This window comes from Pseudorasbora parva, chromosome 21 (assembly GCF_024679245.1).
Source record: "Pseudorasbora parva isolate DD20220531a chromosome 21, ASM2467924v1, whole genome shotgun sequence".
Lineage (NCBI taxonomy): Eukaryota > Metazoa > Chordata > Actinopteri > Cypriniformes > Gobionidae > Pseudorasbora > Pseudorasbora parva.
In genome coordinates this window covers 1662689-1680746 of record NC_090192.1, presented here as the reverse complement: position 1 = coordinate 1680746, position 18058 = coordinate 1662689, and the positions used below count along the sequence as shown (strand labels likewise).

At 36.8% G+C, this 18058-nt stretch overlaps 1 protein-coding gene across 4 annotated transcripts in view; it reads right to left on the bottom strand.

Moving 5' to 3' along the window:
• Nucleotides 1-18058, bottom strand: part of abcc3 (ATP-binding cassette, sub-family C (CFTR/MRP), member 3) — a 120370-nt gene that overhangs the window by 59882 nt on the left and 42430 nt on the right. For all 4 annotated transcript variants that reach the window (XM_067430115.1, XM_067430116.1, XM_067430118.1 and 1 more), the window contains 5 exons: nucleotides 14783-15016; nucleotides 11295-11472; nucleotides 7508-7669; nucleotides 5181-5273; nucleotides 1556-1759 (listed from right to left, as the gene is read on the bottom strand). In XM_067430115.1, coding sequence (XP_067286216.1) covers nucleotides 1556-1759; nucleotides 5181-5273; nucleotides 7508-7669; nucleotides 11295-11472; nucleotides 14783-15016 — 871 coding nt within the window. The remainder of the gene's footprint in view (nucleotides 1-1555; nucleotides 1760-5180; nucleotides 5274-7507; nucleotides 7670-11294; nucleotides 11473-14782; nucleotides 15017-18058) is intronic.

Here is an 18058-nt window from a genome sequence, read left to right as displayed (position 1 = left end):
GTATTGTCTCTTTCTGTTTTTTTGAAGACACTATCCCTCTTTCCTCCTTATTGACAGCCTACATTTAGAATAAAAGCTTTGATTAATGATGAAATAGGTTTAAAAATCGTGATTTTTTAATCGATTGTTTATCCTGTCGTCGAGCCACAGGCGTTCACTGAATGACCCGTCTGGTTCGCGATTACAGATACAAACTTATTGTATTTTACTTTTACAATCAACATAATATTTACAACAAAAATAAAAAATATATATAAAAAGGTCCCAGTGTTCAGAATGAATAGTCAAGCAAAACACACACCGCCCATAGCAACGCGTTATGGCAACGACATTTCAGACTGACAGATAAACGTAAAAGATAAACGGTACTTTTCCACCATTTGTTACTGTTTTGTAAACGTTGTTATATTAATTATAATTCCAATTCTGTTTTATCGGTCACAATATTATCAATGATTGTTGAGAGGGGCACTTTTGATTAATTTTCAAAAAGGGCAGAGGCTCGAACCCACAAAGCCTCCGCTCTGCACTTCCCTGGTGTACGTAACGGTATGTGTCTGGTCACAAAATGCGGCGAAATCTCAGACACGACATTAATAGTTAGATTAAGGTGTGTACATGTCTGTAATGCTCTCCGATAATGCGACTAAAATAGGCATACTGCACATGTCTTAATCCGATTTATGTTTAGTTAGATTATGACTTTAATCAGATTAAGGTAATTAGAAATCGCTGTCTACATGGTAGCCTTTTAATCAGAGTATTGTCTTAATCAGATTAATATCGGAGTATTGTTGTCCATGTAAACGTACTCTGACATGACATTAATAGTTAGATTAAGGTGTGTACATGTCTCCGATAATGTGACTAAAATAGGCATACTCCACGTGTCTTAATCCGATTTATGTTTAGTTAGATTATGACTTTAATCAGATTAAGGTAATTAGAAATCACTGTCTACATGGCAGCCTCTTAATCAGAGTATTGTCTTAATCAGATTAATATCGGAGTATTGTTGTCCAAGTAAACGTAGTGATTGTCTCGTGATTTCAGCAGTTTGACACGCGATCCGAATCATGAATCAATTTGCTGATGAATTATAACCGTTTGAATCTTTATTTGAGGATTGAACACAAACGCGGAAGAGAAGCCAATGCTGAATAAAGTCTTACGGGTGTGGAGCGACATTAGGGAGAGGAGTTAATGACAGACATTTATTTTTGGCTGAACTAACCCTTTAATATTTTGTTTTTGTTGCTTCCCTCGAGCCAGGGGTCGTAACATAAGCTATGGAAATGTTTTTCTGAATATTCTCTGAACGTCTCGTTTGTCCAACCTTTCTGAGAACGTTCCCTGTGAGCTGGGATTCATTAAAATGAAAGAGCAAGAACTAAGGCGTGTTTTTCACATGAGTATTGATTATTAGTGCTGTGGTCTACACACGTCCTGACTAACTCTTCTGAAACACGAGCCGAGATAAGGATCGGAGATCAGAGATAAGCTAAGATAATGTTTTGCATGTTGCTTGTTTTACTCTGAGGAAGGGTTTTTTCACCAGGAATGGCGCGCTGGTCCAGGCCATGGTGGAGAGAGCGCTGAGGTAGGCCGTCTTCCGCAGCACATTGAGCTCCTTCTGCCGGATCTGCAGCACCTTCTCCTTAAAGGAGATCTCCCAGGCGTAAAGCTTCAGCACTTTAATGCCGTTCAGGATCTCATTCATCAGCTTGATGCGGTCGTCCTTGTGCTTCATCTGCTCCACCTGTGCACAACATCACACACACACACACACTCTTACAGCCTTCAGGAGTTTCTCAATAAAGGCTATATCTATATCTATATATATATATATCTATCTATATATATATATATATATCTATATATATATATATATATATATATATATATATATATTAGGGCCGGGACTTTAACGCGTTAATTAAGATTAATTAATTACGTGACCTTAACGCGTTAATTAAAATAAAAAAAAATTAACCACACTTATTTTTGCACCGCGGAACGTTTTTCAATGAATGAGTTTCGACGGACCGATTATACTGGAACACCAACTAGCACTCGCTCCGGAGTCACGACAACAACAAACCATGAGTGAACATGAACAAAGAAGCTGATGAGAGCGCTTTGCTTGGCCCCGTGGATGGGAAATTTTGTTTTAAAAAATGAAAGAATGGAAGCGTCGTCAAGAGCATGGTTGTGTGCAAGCGATACAACAAGGAGTTAGCGTATCACCGCAGCACATCTAGCCTCAAATATCACAAATATGCTTTTGCTACACTTAATGGCAAACATTGCGCTGGTCTGCTGGACTGAAATAAATGAACAATATTTTGTTGATGAAGCTTATTATGTATTCAGTCATTATTCAATGGTATACTAAAAATACATGTGAAAAATGACTTCTCATTACATTTACATTTACTCATTTAGCAGACGCTTTTATCCAAAGCGACTTACAAAAAAAGGGTAGAGCAATAGAAGCAACGAAACAAACAAAGCCAACAACCTGTAAGAGCTGTAAGAAATCTCAATTAATTAGCAGAGTACACAACTGTTTTTTTTTTTTTTTTTTTTTTTTTTTTTTTTTTTTTTTATAGCCAGCTACAACAAATACTCACGTACGGAAAATACAGAACACTGGATTTGGATAGCTAAGATAACAACCCATTAGGACTAAGGCTGATGCCCCAACTGTTGTCGTTAATGCGGATTCAGTGGCCCAATGGGTTGGTTTTGTATGGCATTCTAGCTTAACGCGCAGCAATTGTTCTCAGGTCAAATATTTATATGCAATTAAAATGCGATTAATTTTGATTAATTAATTACAAAGCCTCTAATTAATTAGATTATTTTTTTTAATCGAGTCCCGGCCCTAATATATATATATATTAGGGATGCCACAGTACAGTTAGTCCATGGTTCAATGCATACCTTGGTTTTTAACCAGGTTTTTTTTTTTTTTTTTTGCATGCTTATTCAATAATACAGAAAGAACACTAGACATGTGTCAAAGGTCACAGATGTTTATTAAATAACTTGTTCATGTCTCTTTCTTAAGCTTAAGCTTAAAAGCTCAGAATAAGCAGTGATTTCTCTCATTTTAAGGATATAAATAAAGGGAGTTTTTACACTGGTAGTTTAGTTCAGGGCACAGTTCGTATGAAAAACTGGACAGCACTAATATATTATATATATTATATATATTCTGTATTAATTTTCATTCCAATTCAAGTTTTAGTCATTTTGTTGTGAATTTTTGTCTTTTTTATTAGTCATTTGTAGATTTTTTTTTCTTTCAGTTTTAGTTATTTCTTTACATCAAGTTCAAATAAATGAAAAATATATATTTATTTGTATTTTATTATTACAAATTGTATTTTGTTTAGTGTCACTGAGAAATGAATATAGCTTTTATTAATATTTTTAATTTCAATTTTTCATTTTTATTTCAGTTTTATTTTTTCTATATTTTGAGTTTGCTTTTGCTTTTATTTTTATATTTTAATTTAAATTTAAATTACAATTTTAGTAATGTTGTTGTACTTTTTTGATTTTCATTAGTCATATGGATTTTATTATTTTTTATATCAGTTTTAGTTATTTCAAGTTCAAATAAATGAAAAATACAATATTTTTAGTATTTTATTAGAGTTAAAGGTTTTCTTATTGTAGTTAAATGTTTTTAATTTTCTATTCATTTTTATTTCAGTAGTTTAAAACATTTTTTTTATTTAAGTCTATAAATGTTAGAAATTTTTTGTTTGTTTAAATTGTATATTTTCATTTTAATTTCAGTTAGTTTTAGTAATATTGATGTGCATTTTTACAATATTCAACAGTGTTTTGTAGATTTTATTAATATTTTTATTCTTAATATTTAATAGTAATATTTTATTAAAATCTTTACTCATTCATGTTAATGATTTTACATTATTTATTATTTTATATATTTTATTTTCATTTTAAAGTTTTAGTAAATTAATTTTGTATTTATGTCATTCTTATTAGTTTTTTAAGGAATTTAATAAATTTTTACTTCAGTTTTTCTTAATATTTTAAATATGTTTTTATTTTTGCATTTTTCATTTTAATTTAAGTTTTTACAGTAATTTTTTTCACTTAATAAAGTTACTTTTTTTTTTTAAATGTTGCCTTGTCAACCAGCTTGGCAACCATGCTCATTTATTTCCAGTGGCCAGTTTTCTGTGTGGTTGTAGTTAATTGTAATAACCCCAAAGCAGACACTAGAGCTCTGTCTCTTTAAGAGGAAATGAAATGTGAGAGACTGATAAGCTTGTGCTTTGGAAACCACAGAGCTGAAGATGTATTGATAAGCATCAGAACTAAAGCTCTGTGACCAAAAAAATGTCAAACACCATCCAGCATGCACTGCAGAAATCATTCTTTGGTGATGTGATGGTGTGTTTGTGTTGATTGTGACACACACAATCATTCTTTCATTGCCACAATGCAAAAACAATTAGATTTCCACTAGATCTTATAGATCAATAATTCAATTTAAAGGGTTAGTTCACCCAAAACTGAAATGTCTGTCATTAACTCGTCTCCCTAATGTCGCTCCACACTCGTTCATCTTCACACACAGTTTAAGATATTTTATATTTAGTCTGAGAGCGTATGCAAGTGTATGCACACGATACTGTCCATGTCCAGAAAGGGAATAAAAACATCATCACAGTAGTCCATATGAGACATCAGTGGGTTAATTAGAGTCTCTTGAAGCATCCAAAATACATTTGGGTCCAAAAATAACAAAAACTACGACTTTATTCAGCATTGGCTTCTCTTCCGCGTTTGTGTTCAATCCTCAAATAAAGATTCAAACGGTTATGAATCAGTGAATCGATTCATGATTCGGATCGCCAATGTCTCGTGGTTTTAGCAGTTTGACACGCGATCCGAATCATGAATTCGGAGGTCTTACGGGTGTGGAACGACATTAGGGAGAGGAGTTAATGACAGACATTTCATTTTTGGCTGAACTAACCCTTTAAGGCTGGAAATGTGTAAATGTTCAGTAATGAATCTCATCTCTGTCACTGAGTCATTGAATCATGCACTCAACCGTTTGTTTGTTATATGAATGTGGACCGTTCCATGTCATCATTTACAGACGTGTTGTGTGTGAATGGACACAGACGGACCTGGTAGGTTCTGGTCTTCATGGCGATGAAAGCGTTGAACGGGATCAGCAGAACCATCACGGCCACACCGGCCAGAACCGACGGACCCAGATACTGGACAAACACAACAATTACAATTTACAATTTACGTTTATATTACAGCCCGGAGGCTTGCTCCAGACAAATTTCGTTGCAGTGTACTTGTACATTTGTAATGACAATAAAATCTATCTATCTATCTATCTATCTATCTATCTATCTATCTATCTATCTATCTATCTATCTATCTATCTATCTATCTATCTATCTATCTATCTATCTATCTATCTATATCTGTCTGTCTGTCTGTCTGTCTGTTTATCTATCTATCTATCTATCTATCTATCTATCTATCTATCTATCTATCTATCTATCTATCTATCTATCTATCTATCTATCTATCTATCTATCTATCTATATCTGTCTGTCTGTCTGTCTGTCTGTTTATCTATCTATCTATCTATCTATCTATCTATCTATCTATCTATCTATCTATCTATCTATCTATCTATCTATCTATCTATCTATCTATCTATATCTGTCTGTCTGTCTGTCTGTCTGTTTATCTATCTATCTATCTATCTATCTATCTATCTATCTATCTATCTATCTATCTATCTATCTATCTATCTATCTATCTATCTATCTATCTATCTACCTGTCTGTCTGTCTATCTATCTATCTATCTATCTATCTATCTATCTATCTATCTATCTATCTATCTATCTATCTATCTATCTATCTATCTATCTATCTATCTATCTATCTATATCTGTCTGTCTGTCTGTCTGTCTGTTTATCTATCTATCTATCTATCTATCTATCTATCTATCTATCTATCTATCTATCTATCTATCTATCTATCTATCTATCTATCTATCTATCTATCTATCTATCTATCTACCTGTCTGTCAGTCTATCTATCTACCTATCTATCTACCTATCTCTCTGTCTACCTGTCTGTCTGTCTATCTATCTATCTATCTATCTATCTATCTATCTATCTATCTATCTATCTATCTATCTATCTATCTATCTATCTATCTATCTATCTATCTATCTATCTATCTATCTATCTATCTGTCTGTCTGTCTGTCTGTCTGTCTGTCTGTCTGTCTGTCTGTCTGTCTATCTATATTACAGTTTTACACACAGATATTGGTGCTTGAGACACAATGAGCACAGCATGTAACCAGAGGCGGACAGTAGTGGAGTATTTTTACTTTCTACTCAAGTAAAAAAAATTAAGTATATACTTTATCAGTGTTTTTCTTTAGAAAACTCTTACTTCACTACATTCAAAAGCATCATATAATGTCATACTTTTACTGCACTACATTTCATAAATAAACGTTGTTGTTTTCTTACCTTTAATACTTAATTACGTAAAAAATTTAGTACTTTCTTACTTGTAAAACTTTGAATTACTTTCACTTGAGTAAAAGTATACAGTACTACATTTTTAATGTAATTAAGTATTAAATGATATTCAATATGAAATGTATTGCAGTTAAAAGTACAATATTATGTTTTGGAATGTTGTGAAGTAAAAGTTTTCCAAAGAAAACTGCAAAAAATGCTTTTCTTACTCAGTATTTTTGTCTTGTTTCTAGTCCAAACATCTAAAAATTCTTAAAACAAGAATCATCTACTAGACAAGCAAAAGTAATTGTCTTGTTTTGGGGAAAAATAACTCAAAATGAAGAGAGTTTTTGCTTAAAATAAGATAAATAATCTGCCAATGGGGTGAGGAAAATAATCTTAATTCAAACAGAAAACAAGATTATTTTTCTCACCCCATTGGCAGATTATTTATCTTATTTTAAGCAAAAACTCTCTTATTTTTGAGTACTTTTTTCACAAAACAAGACAGTACTTTTTACTCATCTAGTAAATGTTTCTTAATGTAAGAATGTTTAGATGTTTTGACTAGAAACAAGACAAAAATACTAAGTAAGAAAAGCATTTTTTTGCAGTGTAGTTTGCAAAATTGTGTGTTAGCAATTGGATGGTTTACATCTGGTCACTACAAACTGTTCTTCCTCTTCTTGTAAGTGAACCTGTATTTAATGTACAATGTCTTTTTTGCACCTTGCACACTTTTTGGAGATGAAGGCACGTTACGCTCGTCTAATCTGGGGCCGCTTGATTGAACACACGGTCTTTAATGTCAAAAAGTGGCCTTTAACGGCCTAAAGGGAGATTTATTTTACTCATAACTATGCATGGTTATATGGCTAGCAGCATTTCAGATGTGCATTTAGCAAAGAAGCAAAGAGGAAGTTTAATCAAATGCGTAAAAACCTTACCCGCCACAGGAAGAAGAGGGCCAGAAAGATCTGCAGCGGCGCTGACCACAGCATGTTGAGGAAGGTGGTGAGATCCATGAAGCGCTGAGCGTCCACAGACATCAGATTGACCACCTCACCCACGGTGGACGAACGTTTGGCCGCGTTTGTGATCACCAGCGACTGCCAAGACAAAAAGTGTCGAGTGTTTCCACAATCCAGCATGCACTGTAGAAATCATTCTGATCATCCCCACAATACAAAAACAACTAGATTGAACTTTGCCAGAACGTTCCCTTATATTCAATGCTACATAAACACGGTGCTATAGTGCTGCTGTATATCAAAGCCGGTCCATACGCCTCAAACTGAGCTGCTCTGTGTATTCTGACAGCTTTCTATCAGAACCAGCATTAACTTCTGGAGCAGTTTGAGCTCCAGTAGCTCGTCTGTTTGATCGGACCCCACGGGTCAGCCTTCGCTCCCCACGGTCATCAATGAGCCTTGGCCGCCCATGACCCTGTGGCCGGTTCTCCACTGGTCCTCTTGGAGCACTTTTGATAGATACTGACCACTGCAGACCGGGAACAGCCCACAAGAGCTGCAGTTTTGGAGATGCTCTGACCCAGTCGTCTAGCCGTCACAATCTGGCCAAACTCGCTCAAATCCTTACGCTTGCCCATTTCTCCTGCTTCACACACATCAACTCTGAGGACGAAATGTTCACTTGCTGCCTAATATATCCCACCCACTAACAGGAGATGAAGAGATCATCAGTGTTATTCATTTCACCTGTTATGCCAGATCGGTGTATCAAAGTAGTGACCTGCAGATGCTACAGAAAGCTTTTTCTAAAGCAATATCTCATCACAAAGGACATTATTTGCTTTTTTACTTAAAGAAACATTGCTGGCGACAGACAGGCGTACGCCCACGAGTGAAGCAGCTCTGGGTAAAAGTGCACAAATGTGTGTGAACACACACCGTCATGCCTACCACACCTATACCTAAAGCAACGGAAATCCTACTTCTATTCTTTTGCTTTTACTCATTAGAGCAGTAGAGCCGAGGTCACAGGCTGGATTATTATCAAATCTCATCTTCTGTGAACGCAACGTCATGCTGATCACACGACTGCCGACGATATAGAAGTTAATATATCTTTTAGAAGATCGAATCTTTATACTGTAAATGTAACTCTTGCTTCTGACAGTCACAGCGATATATTCATGACAGGAAGAACACATCCAAGTGCACGTCACTGTTAATATAAGCTCAGGTATCAGTATCTAGAGTTTTCATTGGGGCTGAACACACTTTCCCTGACATGCCTTTTATAAACCGGACCACATTTATTATAACAAACCTGTAATAGTATGGAAAGTTCATTTGAGTATCGAAAACTGCTGTGTCAAGTTAAAAAAAAAAGTGCTTCCTCATTATTTAACCCCTAAAACAAGCTTTAAAACATATTTGCATGTCCAATAGTAGGCATTTCTTTCTTTTGCGCAACACCAAATAAGATACGTTGAAGAACAAGGAGCTCATTGTGTGGACTAAAACACACTGACATATTGAGTTACGCAGAAGAAAGCTCACGGGGAACTTTATGCAAAGGTTCAACAGACGTTCCTCCAGTAACATTAATAGAACGTTTGTTTAACGTTATCTGATCTTTAATAATGCTCTCAAAATTTTGTTGGAGGTTTGCTTAAATTTCCTGTAGTCAATGATTTTATCCCTTAAAACTCACCAAAATGATATATTATTCATGCTTTAACCCTTGAACTGTCCCCCCTCTTTTTGAGAATACAGCGTGAAAATGGCCTTTCCAAAATTAAATTTAAGAATGCTTTGAAATATAGACCTAATTTTGGTCTTGTTTTATAGAAGACACTCAGCAGATTATTGTCGAAGTGAAAGCTATTCAAAAGATGAAAGTATAAAAACGTTATGGAAGTTTAAATTTACTGTAAATTAAAAATACTCTACTAAAATTTTTTTATTATAAAAAATACATTTTACTAAAACTTCTACTTTAAAGTTACTATAAAATCAAAGCCATATGTCTAAGCAAGTGGTGTTCCAAATTTGAAGTTGATATCACAAAAATTGAAGTTTTTGTTTAGGCGCTGTACCAAAAATGTCCACCGGAAGTCATTCCATTGATTTTTGTTTGATGCATTTTCCTGTGGCAAATAACATTTCTGTCCAGATATCATCAAATATAGAAACCTTGAGACTCTGACCTTTCCGACGATGTGTTGTGTCAAGATTAGAAAAGATTTTGATTATAAAGTAGTTAAAATACATTTTGTAAAATTAAACATGACACCGCCCACTAGGGGGAGGAGCCTGCTAGAAGAAGTTTGAGTACTGTTTCCGGTAACGGATCAATTTCAAAACGGAGCACAGTAAGCTAATAGACAAGATAAGAGATGTATATATACAGTAGGGATGCAACAATACAGTTAGTCCACGGTTCAATACATACATCGGTTTTTAACCAGGTTTTTTTGTGTGTATTTTGAGTAAGACTGTCCAGTAATCGCATGTGTTTGACAGACGTTTAGTGGGCACGCTCAATGCAAAACTTAAGTAGGCGAATTAAATGTTTAACAAGGCTGCAAGGCTTTAAAACGCGGCTAACACCGCCTAACTTTAGAGCATATGATTGGATATTTGCTCATATCAGGCTCACTCAAACACAGCCAAAATTAACCGACAGAGAGAAATGGACATAATGAATTAAATGCAAAACCGAAAAACGCAATTCACCAGCGCGTATTGAACTGTGAATGCCGTACCGAACGGATCAATATTATATTGAGTATTGTGGCATCCCTAATATACAGCATATTTACCTCTTTTTAGTTGGCACCCCATCTCCTCCCTTTGATTTAATAAACTCTTATTAGATGTCAACACAATCCATAATACAATACGGGGGGGGGGGGGGGGGGGGGGGTTAAATACGCATTATATGTACTCTAAGTAAGTGTGAACTCATGAAATATGCATTGTAAGAGTAGAGAAACCGGAATGCTGGGAGGGAGGCCGACTCCCTGAGAAAACAAAGGAAATTAACATCTGAACTCTCTCTTGAGAAATTAGCATCCCTTACCTCAATTTACATTTCATCACCCTCACACACTGCAAAAAAGGCTTTTCTTACTTAGTATTTTTGTCTTGTTTCTAGTCTAAATATCTAAAAATTCATACATTAAGAAACATTTACTAGACAAGTAAAAATTATTGTCTTGTTTTGGGGAAAATAACTCAAAATGAAGAGAGTTTTTGCTTAAAATAAGATAAATAATCTGCCAATGGGGTGAGAAAAATAATCTTGTTTTCTGTTTGAATTAAGATTATTTTTCTCAGACATGACATACAAGAAAAAAAAGGTAAATAATGCACACGATTTCATTCTCTCAATTTATAAATTGTGCACACTATTTAGTAAATCGAAGGATGCATGATTTAGCCTACTAGTTTTTTACTGCATGTCATGTGTGAGGCTCCATAGATTATTTTTCTCACCCCATTGGCAGATTATTTATCTTATTTTAAGCAAAAACTCTCTTCATTTTGAGTTATTTTTTCCCAAAACAAGACAATTACTTTTGCTAAGTAAATACTTCTTGTTTTAAGCATTTTTAGATGTTTGGACTAGAAACAAGACAAAAAGACTAAATAATAAGAGCATTATTTGCAGTGTCCTCATCTCTCCTCTCCACACTCATAATGGCCACTGGATCCCACACATGAATATTGCAGACTGGTGTAAGCGAGTGTTTTTTGCAGTCACCTTCCTGTAGATGGCTCCGATGATGCCGGAGCGGAGCCTCATGCCTGTGACGAAGCAGTACTGAAAGTGCTGATGCAGGATGAGCGTCTGTAAGAGGGAAGTGCCGAACATCAGGAAGGCCAGCGCGTAACCCCACCACAGCGGAGCCTGCGAGTCTTTCGTGAAGTCGATTAACATCCTGCCAGTCAAAGACAATCACATTAAAGGGTTAGTTCACCCAAAAATGTAAATCCTGTCATTAATTCCTCCTGTGGTTGGCCAGCCGTCAGACATCCGTTTATCTTCACACACAGATGAAGATATTAGTGTTGAAGTCCGATGGCTCAGAAAGGCCTTCATTGGGGACACATTAAGCCGATTATGTCTAATAATCCGACAATGTCGGTAAAACCGTTTTCTTTCATCGGAGTAAGATCATAAACGGCGTAAACTTAAACCGGTCAGCTCAAGAAGTTTTTTGCCTCTTATCCTGATTTTGCGCGTCATGTAAACGCATTAACCTGCTTTCTGTCGGCTTATTGAAGTGCACATGTGTGATAGGGGATAAAAACGCAAACATACACCAGATTTAAACGGATCCAGACAGAGCAAGTGTTTTGCATGAAATAAGGACATATATCACAAACGCTGACTCCTTTAAGAGCCAGAAAACTGTAAAGATGTGTTCTCATCTCAGTCAGCAGAAGTAGAAGAGGTTCAGTCAGAACGCTGCATGAGGGATAATATGAGCTGTAAATCTCCAGCTCATGCTTTATTAACATCACAACTGACCTAACATTGGGAATACTCAGAGTCAGATACGGACATTATTATTATTTTTGACGTCATTACAAGGAAATAACTGGTTTATTAATAAAGTCATGTAAATGCGGTTTAGCCTACTATTGTTGTCAGTTTACTAGTTTGCATGTAAACTCGGAAAACCTAAATAACGACTAATATAGTGATGGCCGATTTCAAAACAAAGCTTCGAACCGTTATGAGTCAGTGAATCGATTCATGATTCGGATCGCCAGAGTCTCACGATTTCAGCAGTTTGACTCGCGATCCGAATCATGAATCGATTCACTGACTCATAACGGTTCGAAGCTTTGTTCTGAAATCGGCCATCACTATATAAGTTGTTTTTTCATTTTTTGCACACAAAAACTCTTCTGGCCTCTTCATCAATGATTGTAGAGCCGCTGTAGTGAGATGGGCTTTGTAACGACGTCTTTAGTGCCTTTATGGGTCTTGAGAGAGGAAATGACATTGGTGTCAATGAAGGCCTTTCTGAGCCATCGGATTTCCACACTAATATCTTCATCTGTGTGTGAAGATGAGCGGAGGTCTGACGGGTGTCTATATGTGTCAAATATATATCATATATTATATAAATATATGTTGAAGTGCCATTTATTCCTGTGATCAAAGCTGAATTTTCAGTCAGCTGATCCTTCTAACATGTGGCCCTGGAGCTCAACACCAGTCATAATCTCACGGGTATATCTGTGGCGATAGCCAACAATACATTATAACAGTCAACAATATCAATTTTTGGTTTATGCCAAAAATCATTAGCATATTAAGATCATGTTCCGTGAAGATATTTAGTAAATGTCCTACCGTAAATATATCATAAATGTATTATTAGTAGTAATATGCACTGCTGAGGACTTCATTTGGACAACTCTAAAGGAGATTTTCTCAATATTTAGATTTGTGTGTATCCTCAGATTACAAATATAGCTAAATGTTGTCATATCCTAACAAACCATACATGTGTGGAAAGCTTATTCAGCTTTTACGTGACTCAATTTAAAACGATGTACCCTTATGACTGGTTTTGTGGTCCATGGTCACATGTGTTGGTTTGCTGCTTAAGAAACATTTCTGATTATTATCAATGAAGCTATAATTGAAACAATATTTGCATTTGGTTTGCATTGTAAAACATGGGAAAAAATGATACGTGGCGAAAGCAAAACATCATGCAAATGGTTCTATGGAAAAAAGATTTTTACACCACCTTTCAGCTAATCAGCGTGTTTTATATTTGTTCTACCTGTTATAAATAAGCACTATAAATCCATGCGCGTAATAAAAGCCATGGGTAGGTGCATGTTAAAGGAACAGAACAGCCATTGTGTCTGTCGTTATCAGACTGTCTCCAATTACATCTGTTGCTTTAATCAAGTCAAGTCACCTTTATTTATATCACGCTTCCAGTGCCGATTGTGTCAGAGCAGCTTCAGTGTTAAACAGGACAATACTGCAGCAGAATTAGATTCGTTCTGGAGTAAACAGTGATGTTATCAGCTTATTTTAATTTATCATAGAGAGACAATGTTGGCAGATCAGTATTATAGTTTATAGAATTAAATAAGACCTTATTCATTAATGTTATTTGTATATTTAGTTGAATAACTTTGATCATAATGTTAGTGTCCCCAACTGAGCAAGCCAAGCCAAAGGCGACCAAAGGAACCGAAACTCCATCAGGGCATGATGGAGAAAAATAAACCTTAGAGAAACCAGACTCAGTTCTCCTCTGGCCTATTAACACACAGCGGATGATTATTATTCTGGACACCGCACAGCTCAGAAATCATATTAGATCGAAATATTCGAGAGTTTTAAAGCTTTAAAGAATGTCATACAGGAACGACGTGAAGTGAGCAAATGATGAACTGAATCGTCATTATGGATCACTATATTACATTAAAGAAAAACAGCAGCTCATTACGCCCAGTGAACAAGTGCTATAAACCTGAGAAGCAGTAGATAAGAGTGATTAAACATCATTTCCTGGCAGCTTTATGGGAAATGACCGATGCGTGTGATGATGTTACAAACTTCCCTATCATAAAATCATAGCTGCAAAAAAGATGGGGGAAAACATCACACAGTGTAGCTTTAAGTATTAAATGATATTCAATATGAAATGTATTGCAGTAAAAGTACAATATTATGTTTTGGAATGTCGTGAAGTAAAAGTTTTCCAAAGAACACTGCAAAAAATGCTTTTCTTACTCAGTATTTTTGTCTTGTTTCTAGTCTAAATATCTAAACATTCTTACATTAAGAAACATTTACTAGACAAGTACAAATTATTGTCTTGTTTTTGGAAAGAAATACTCAAAATGAAGAGAGTTTTTGCCTAAAATAAGATAAATAATCTGCCAATGGGGTGAGAAAAATAATCTTAATTCAAACAGAAAACAAGATTATTTTTCTCACCCCATTGGCAGATTATTTATCTTATTTTAAGCAAAAACTCTCTTCATTTTGAGTTATTTTTCCCCAAAACAAGACAATAATTTGTACTTGTCTAGTAAATGTTTCTTAATGCAAGAATTTTTAGATATTTTGACTAGAAACAAGACAAAAACACTAAGTAAGAAAAGCATTTTTTGCAGTGGGTAAGTTTCCAGACCAAACATCTTGATGTGGGCCTGGCTTGTCAGGCTAACAGCTGTAGTGATCTCGGTGCCGTAATCGGGCTTCACCTGAGGAGCTGCGGGTTGACGAAGGTAATGAGATCCTGCAGCAGTTTGTAAGCAGATCCGATGAGGAAATAGGGCCCAAAGGCCCGGAGTAAAGCCCAGAGGAAGGAGGGCTGGCGGGACTCTTTCCGTTTGGACAGCAGGACCTCTGCCTCCTCAGCTCCGCCGCCCATGTGGTTGGCTTCAGCGCCTGTGTCTGCTTTCGTAAATGTGGCCTGCTCTTTTGTGCTCTGGTCACTGCACAGAAAAATCAACTCTGAGGTTAAAATGTCCTTTTGATCGTCCATTAGGAGCTCAAACTCTAGAAATCAGATTAAAACATCTGCCGAATACATTAGTGTAACTGTCTAAATGCATTAGGTTTGGGAAATTAAAGGAACTGTATGTAAGAAATGTTTTTCGATGTATCATAAAATGGCTCTGATATGTCTCTAGACATTAAGAAATCATGTTAATGTCAAACACTTCTATCACTGCCAACAGTAGTCCGGCAGGATATTGTCATTATAAAGTTGTTGTTGCAGCCCTCAGCTGATGTTGATGATGTCATGTTGTGTTTTGGCCTGAAGCTCCTCCCTCCACCTATCGACCAATCACGAAGTCAGTAGTGTTTGGGGTTGCCAGATCTGCTCTAGTTCCCACAGCTGCAGATCTACAAACGTTCTGCTGATCCTGCAGCCAATCTGGCAACCTCGAGTCAGGGGGAGGGGGAGGGGGAGACACCGCTCTACAGTCATCTGAAAGTGACTGCAGAACCAGTCTTGGCCACAATCTTACACACACTTCATTTAAATTACATTCAGTTGAAACTTGGCTCACTGATCTGCACTAGTGGCACCAAAAAGAATGGTAAAATTCACAAAATCCACATTGTTTTCAAAAAGTTGTGCCCGTGCAAAACACCCTAGTATCTGCATAGCAAAACGCTAGCAACCACTCAGACTAGCTTAAGAGCTGCATCGCAACACCCTAAAAAAAACCTAGAACACCCTAGCAACTGCATAGCAATACCCTACTGGCAACCACAGCTTACTGTTACGACCCTGCATTCTCCTTGCTCACCTGCTGGTGGCGTAGTTCTTCCAGGAGAGTGTGGAAGATTGCACACCCCTGTTACCTGTTCACCACTTAATTATAGAGAGGATAAAACCTTGGATTCAAACACTCCTCTTCATTTCGTCCAGGGGATCGACAGCCTCTGGGGAAGGCACTTGTTTTGCGAACCTTTATTTGTTTACAGCCCATACCAACCTTTTCTGCTACCCAACTGGATTTTGATTTCTCCCCTTTGATTTTGAACCCTAGACTTCGCTATATTAAGTTATTTGTAAATTTGAAGACTAATAAAATCTTGCAAGTCATTATTTTGGTGTACTTGAAACGAGCTGGCCGTAACATTACGAATTCCCTGGAAACAGCATAGCAACACCCTAGCAAGTAGCAACCACCCATAATATTCTAGGAACCATTGAGCAACACCCTAGAAACCATCCAGAAGAAGAACATAGTAACCCACAATACCAAAGCAGCCACCTAGCAACCAAACAGAACAACTTAGCAACCACCCAGAACACCAAGCGGCAACCTCCCGCGATCTCTCTTGAAGCCAATACAGAAGTAATGTAAACTGCAATTCCTCAACTGGCCTCTAGGGACAGGCTCCAGAAGGAGCAGAATCTCATTGAGCCCCATGTTAAAATTCTCAACTTTAAAGCAGAAAAAAACATGTTTACAGCCTGGTACAAATTGTGGTTTTGGCTTATAAGGCTAATTTTGATCTTCATGACGACTGTGAGGGGGGTGAATTTTTTTATAACTCATTTGTTTACGTTATATAAAGCCTTAAAGTTCTGCATAATTAACGGCGTGGTTACAAGTGGATAGCGATTTATCCGCCGTCTATAGTCATTGCGTCACCTCAGCTCCGCGCACATCCCGCCTTTTTGCCCATTTTCTGTTATCCGGGAGTGACACGCGATGACTTGCTCACAAGATGGCGACGCCCAGCTCGCCCCTACTTTAAGCTTCAGACCGGCTTATCGGAATCCTATGGGTGACGTCACGGACACTACGGACATATTTTTTTACAGTCTATGGGAATTACATAGCAACACCTTTGCAACATTCAAAAAATTCTAGCAACTGCATAACAACATCCTAACAATCACATAGCAACCACGAGAACACCCTAGCAACTGCATAGCACTGCACTAGCAACCACCCAAGCAACCACCCTAGAATACCATAGTAACTGCATAAAAAAACTTTGGCAACCACACAGAATATCCTAGGAACCGCATAGCAACACCATAAACACCACTTAGCAACCAGAACATTCTAACAACTGCATAGCAATACCCCAACGGCAACCTCCCACAGTACAATAGCAACAACCTAGGAACCACCCAGAACACCCTAGAAACACTATATCAAGACCCTAGCAACTGCATAGCAACACACTAACAACCCCACCGAATAGCCTGGCAACTGCATAGCAACACCAAAACAGCAACAATACAAAATAAATGTAGCAACCATCCATAATACCATAGAAACACGTAGCCCACAGTACCATAAAAGCACCCTAGCAACGTAGCACCAACCTGGCAATGACCAAGAACACCCTGACAACCATCCAAGCAACAGTCTAGCGACCACTTAGAATTCCCTGAAACAGCATCCTACCACCCACTCAGAATAGTCTAGGAACTGCATAGCAACACCCTAGAAAGCAATTTAGAACACCCTAGCAACTGCATAGCAACACCCTAGCAACTGCATAGTAACACCCTAGCAACCACCCAGAGCCCCCTAGCAGCTGCATAGCAACCCCCCTAAATACCATTGCAACACACCAAGAAACCTGTTATGCTGAATGTGCAATCACACTTTGACTAAATAAAGAAATAAATAGGAAAAACGTGGACCATAGTGCTACTTACAATAATGTCAACATGAAAGAACATTTTACAACTCATTTAAAGGGATAGTTCACTTAAAAATGAAAATGCTGTCATCCTTTACTCATCCTCAAGTTGTTTCAAACCTGTATGAGTTTCTTTCTTCAGCTGAACTCAAGGGAAGATATTCTGAAGAATGTCAGTAACCAGACAGTTAACTGGAGCCATTGACTTCTGTAGTAGGAAAAAAATACTGTGGAAGTCAATGGCTCCAGTTAACTGTCTGGTTACTGACATTCTTCAAAATATCTTCCCTTGTGTTCAGCTGAAGAAAGAAACTCATACAGGTTAAAAACAACTTGAGGATGAGTAAAGGATG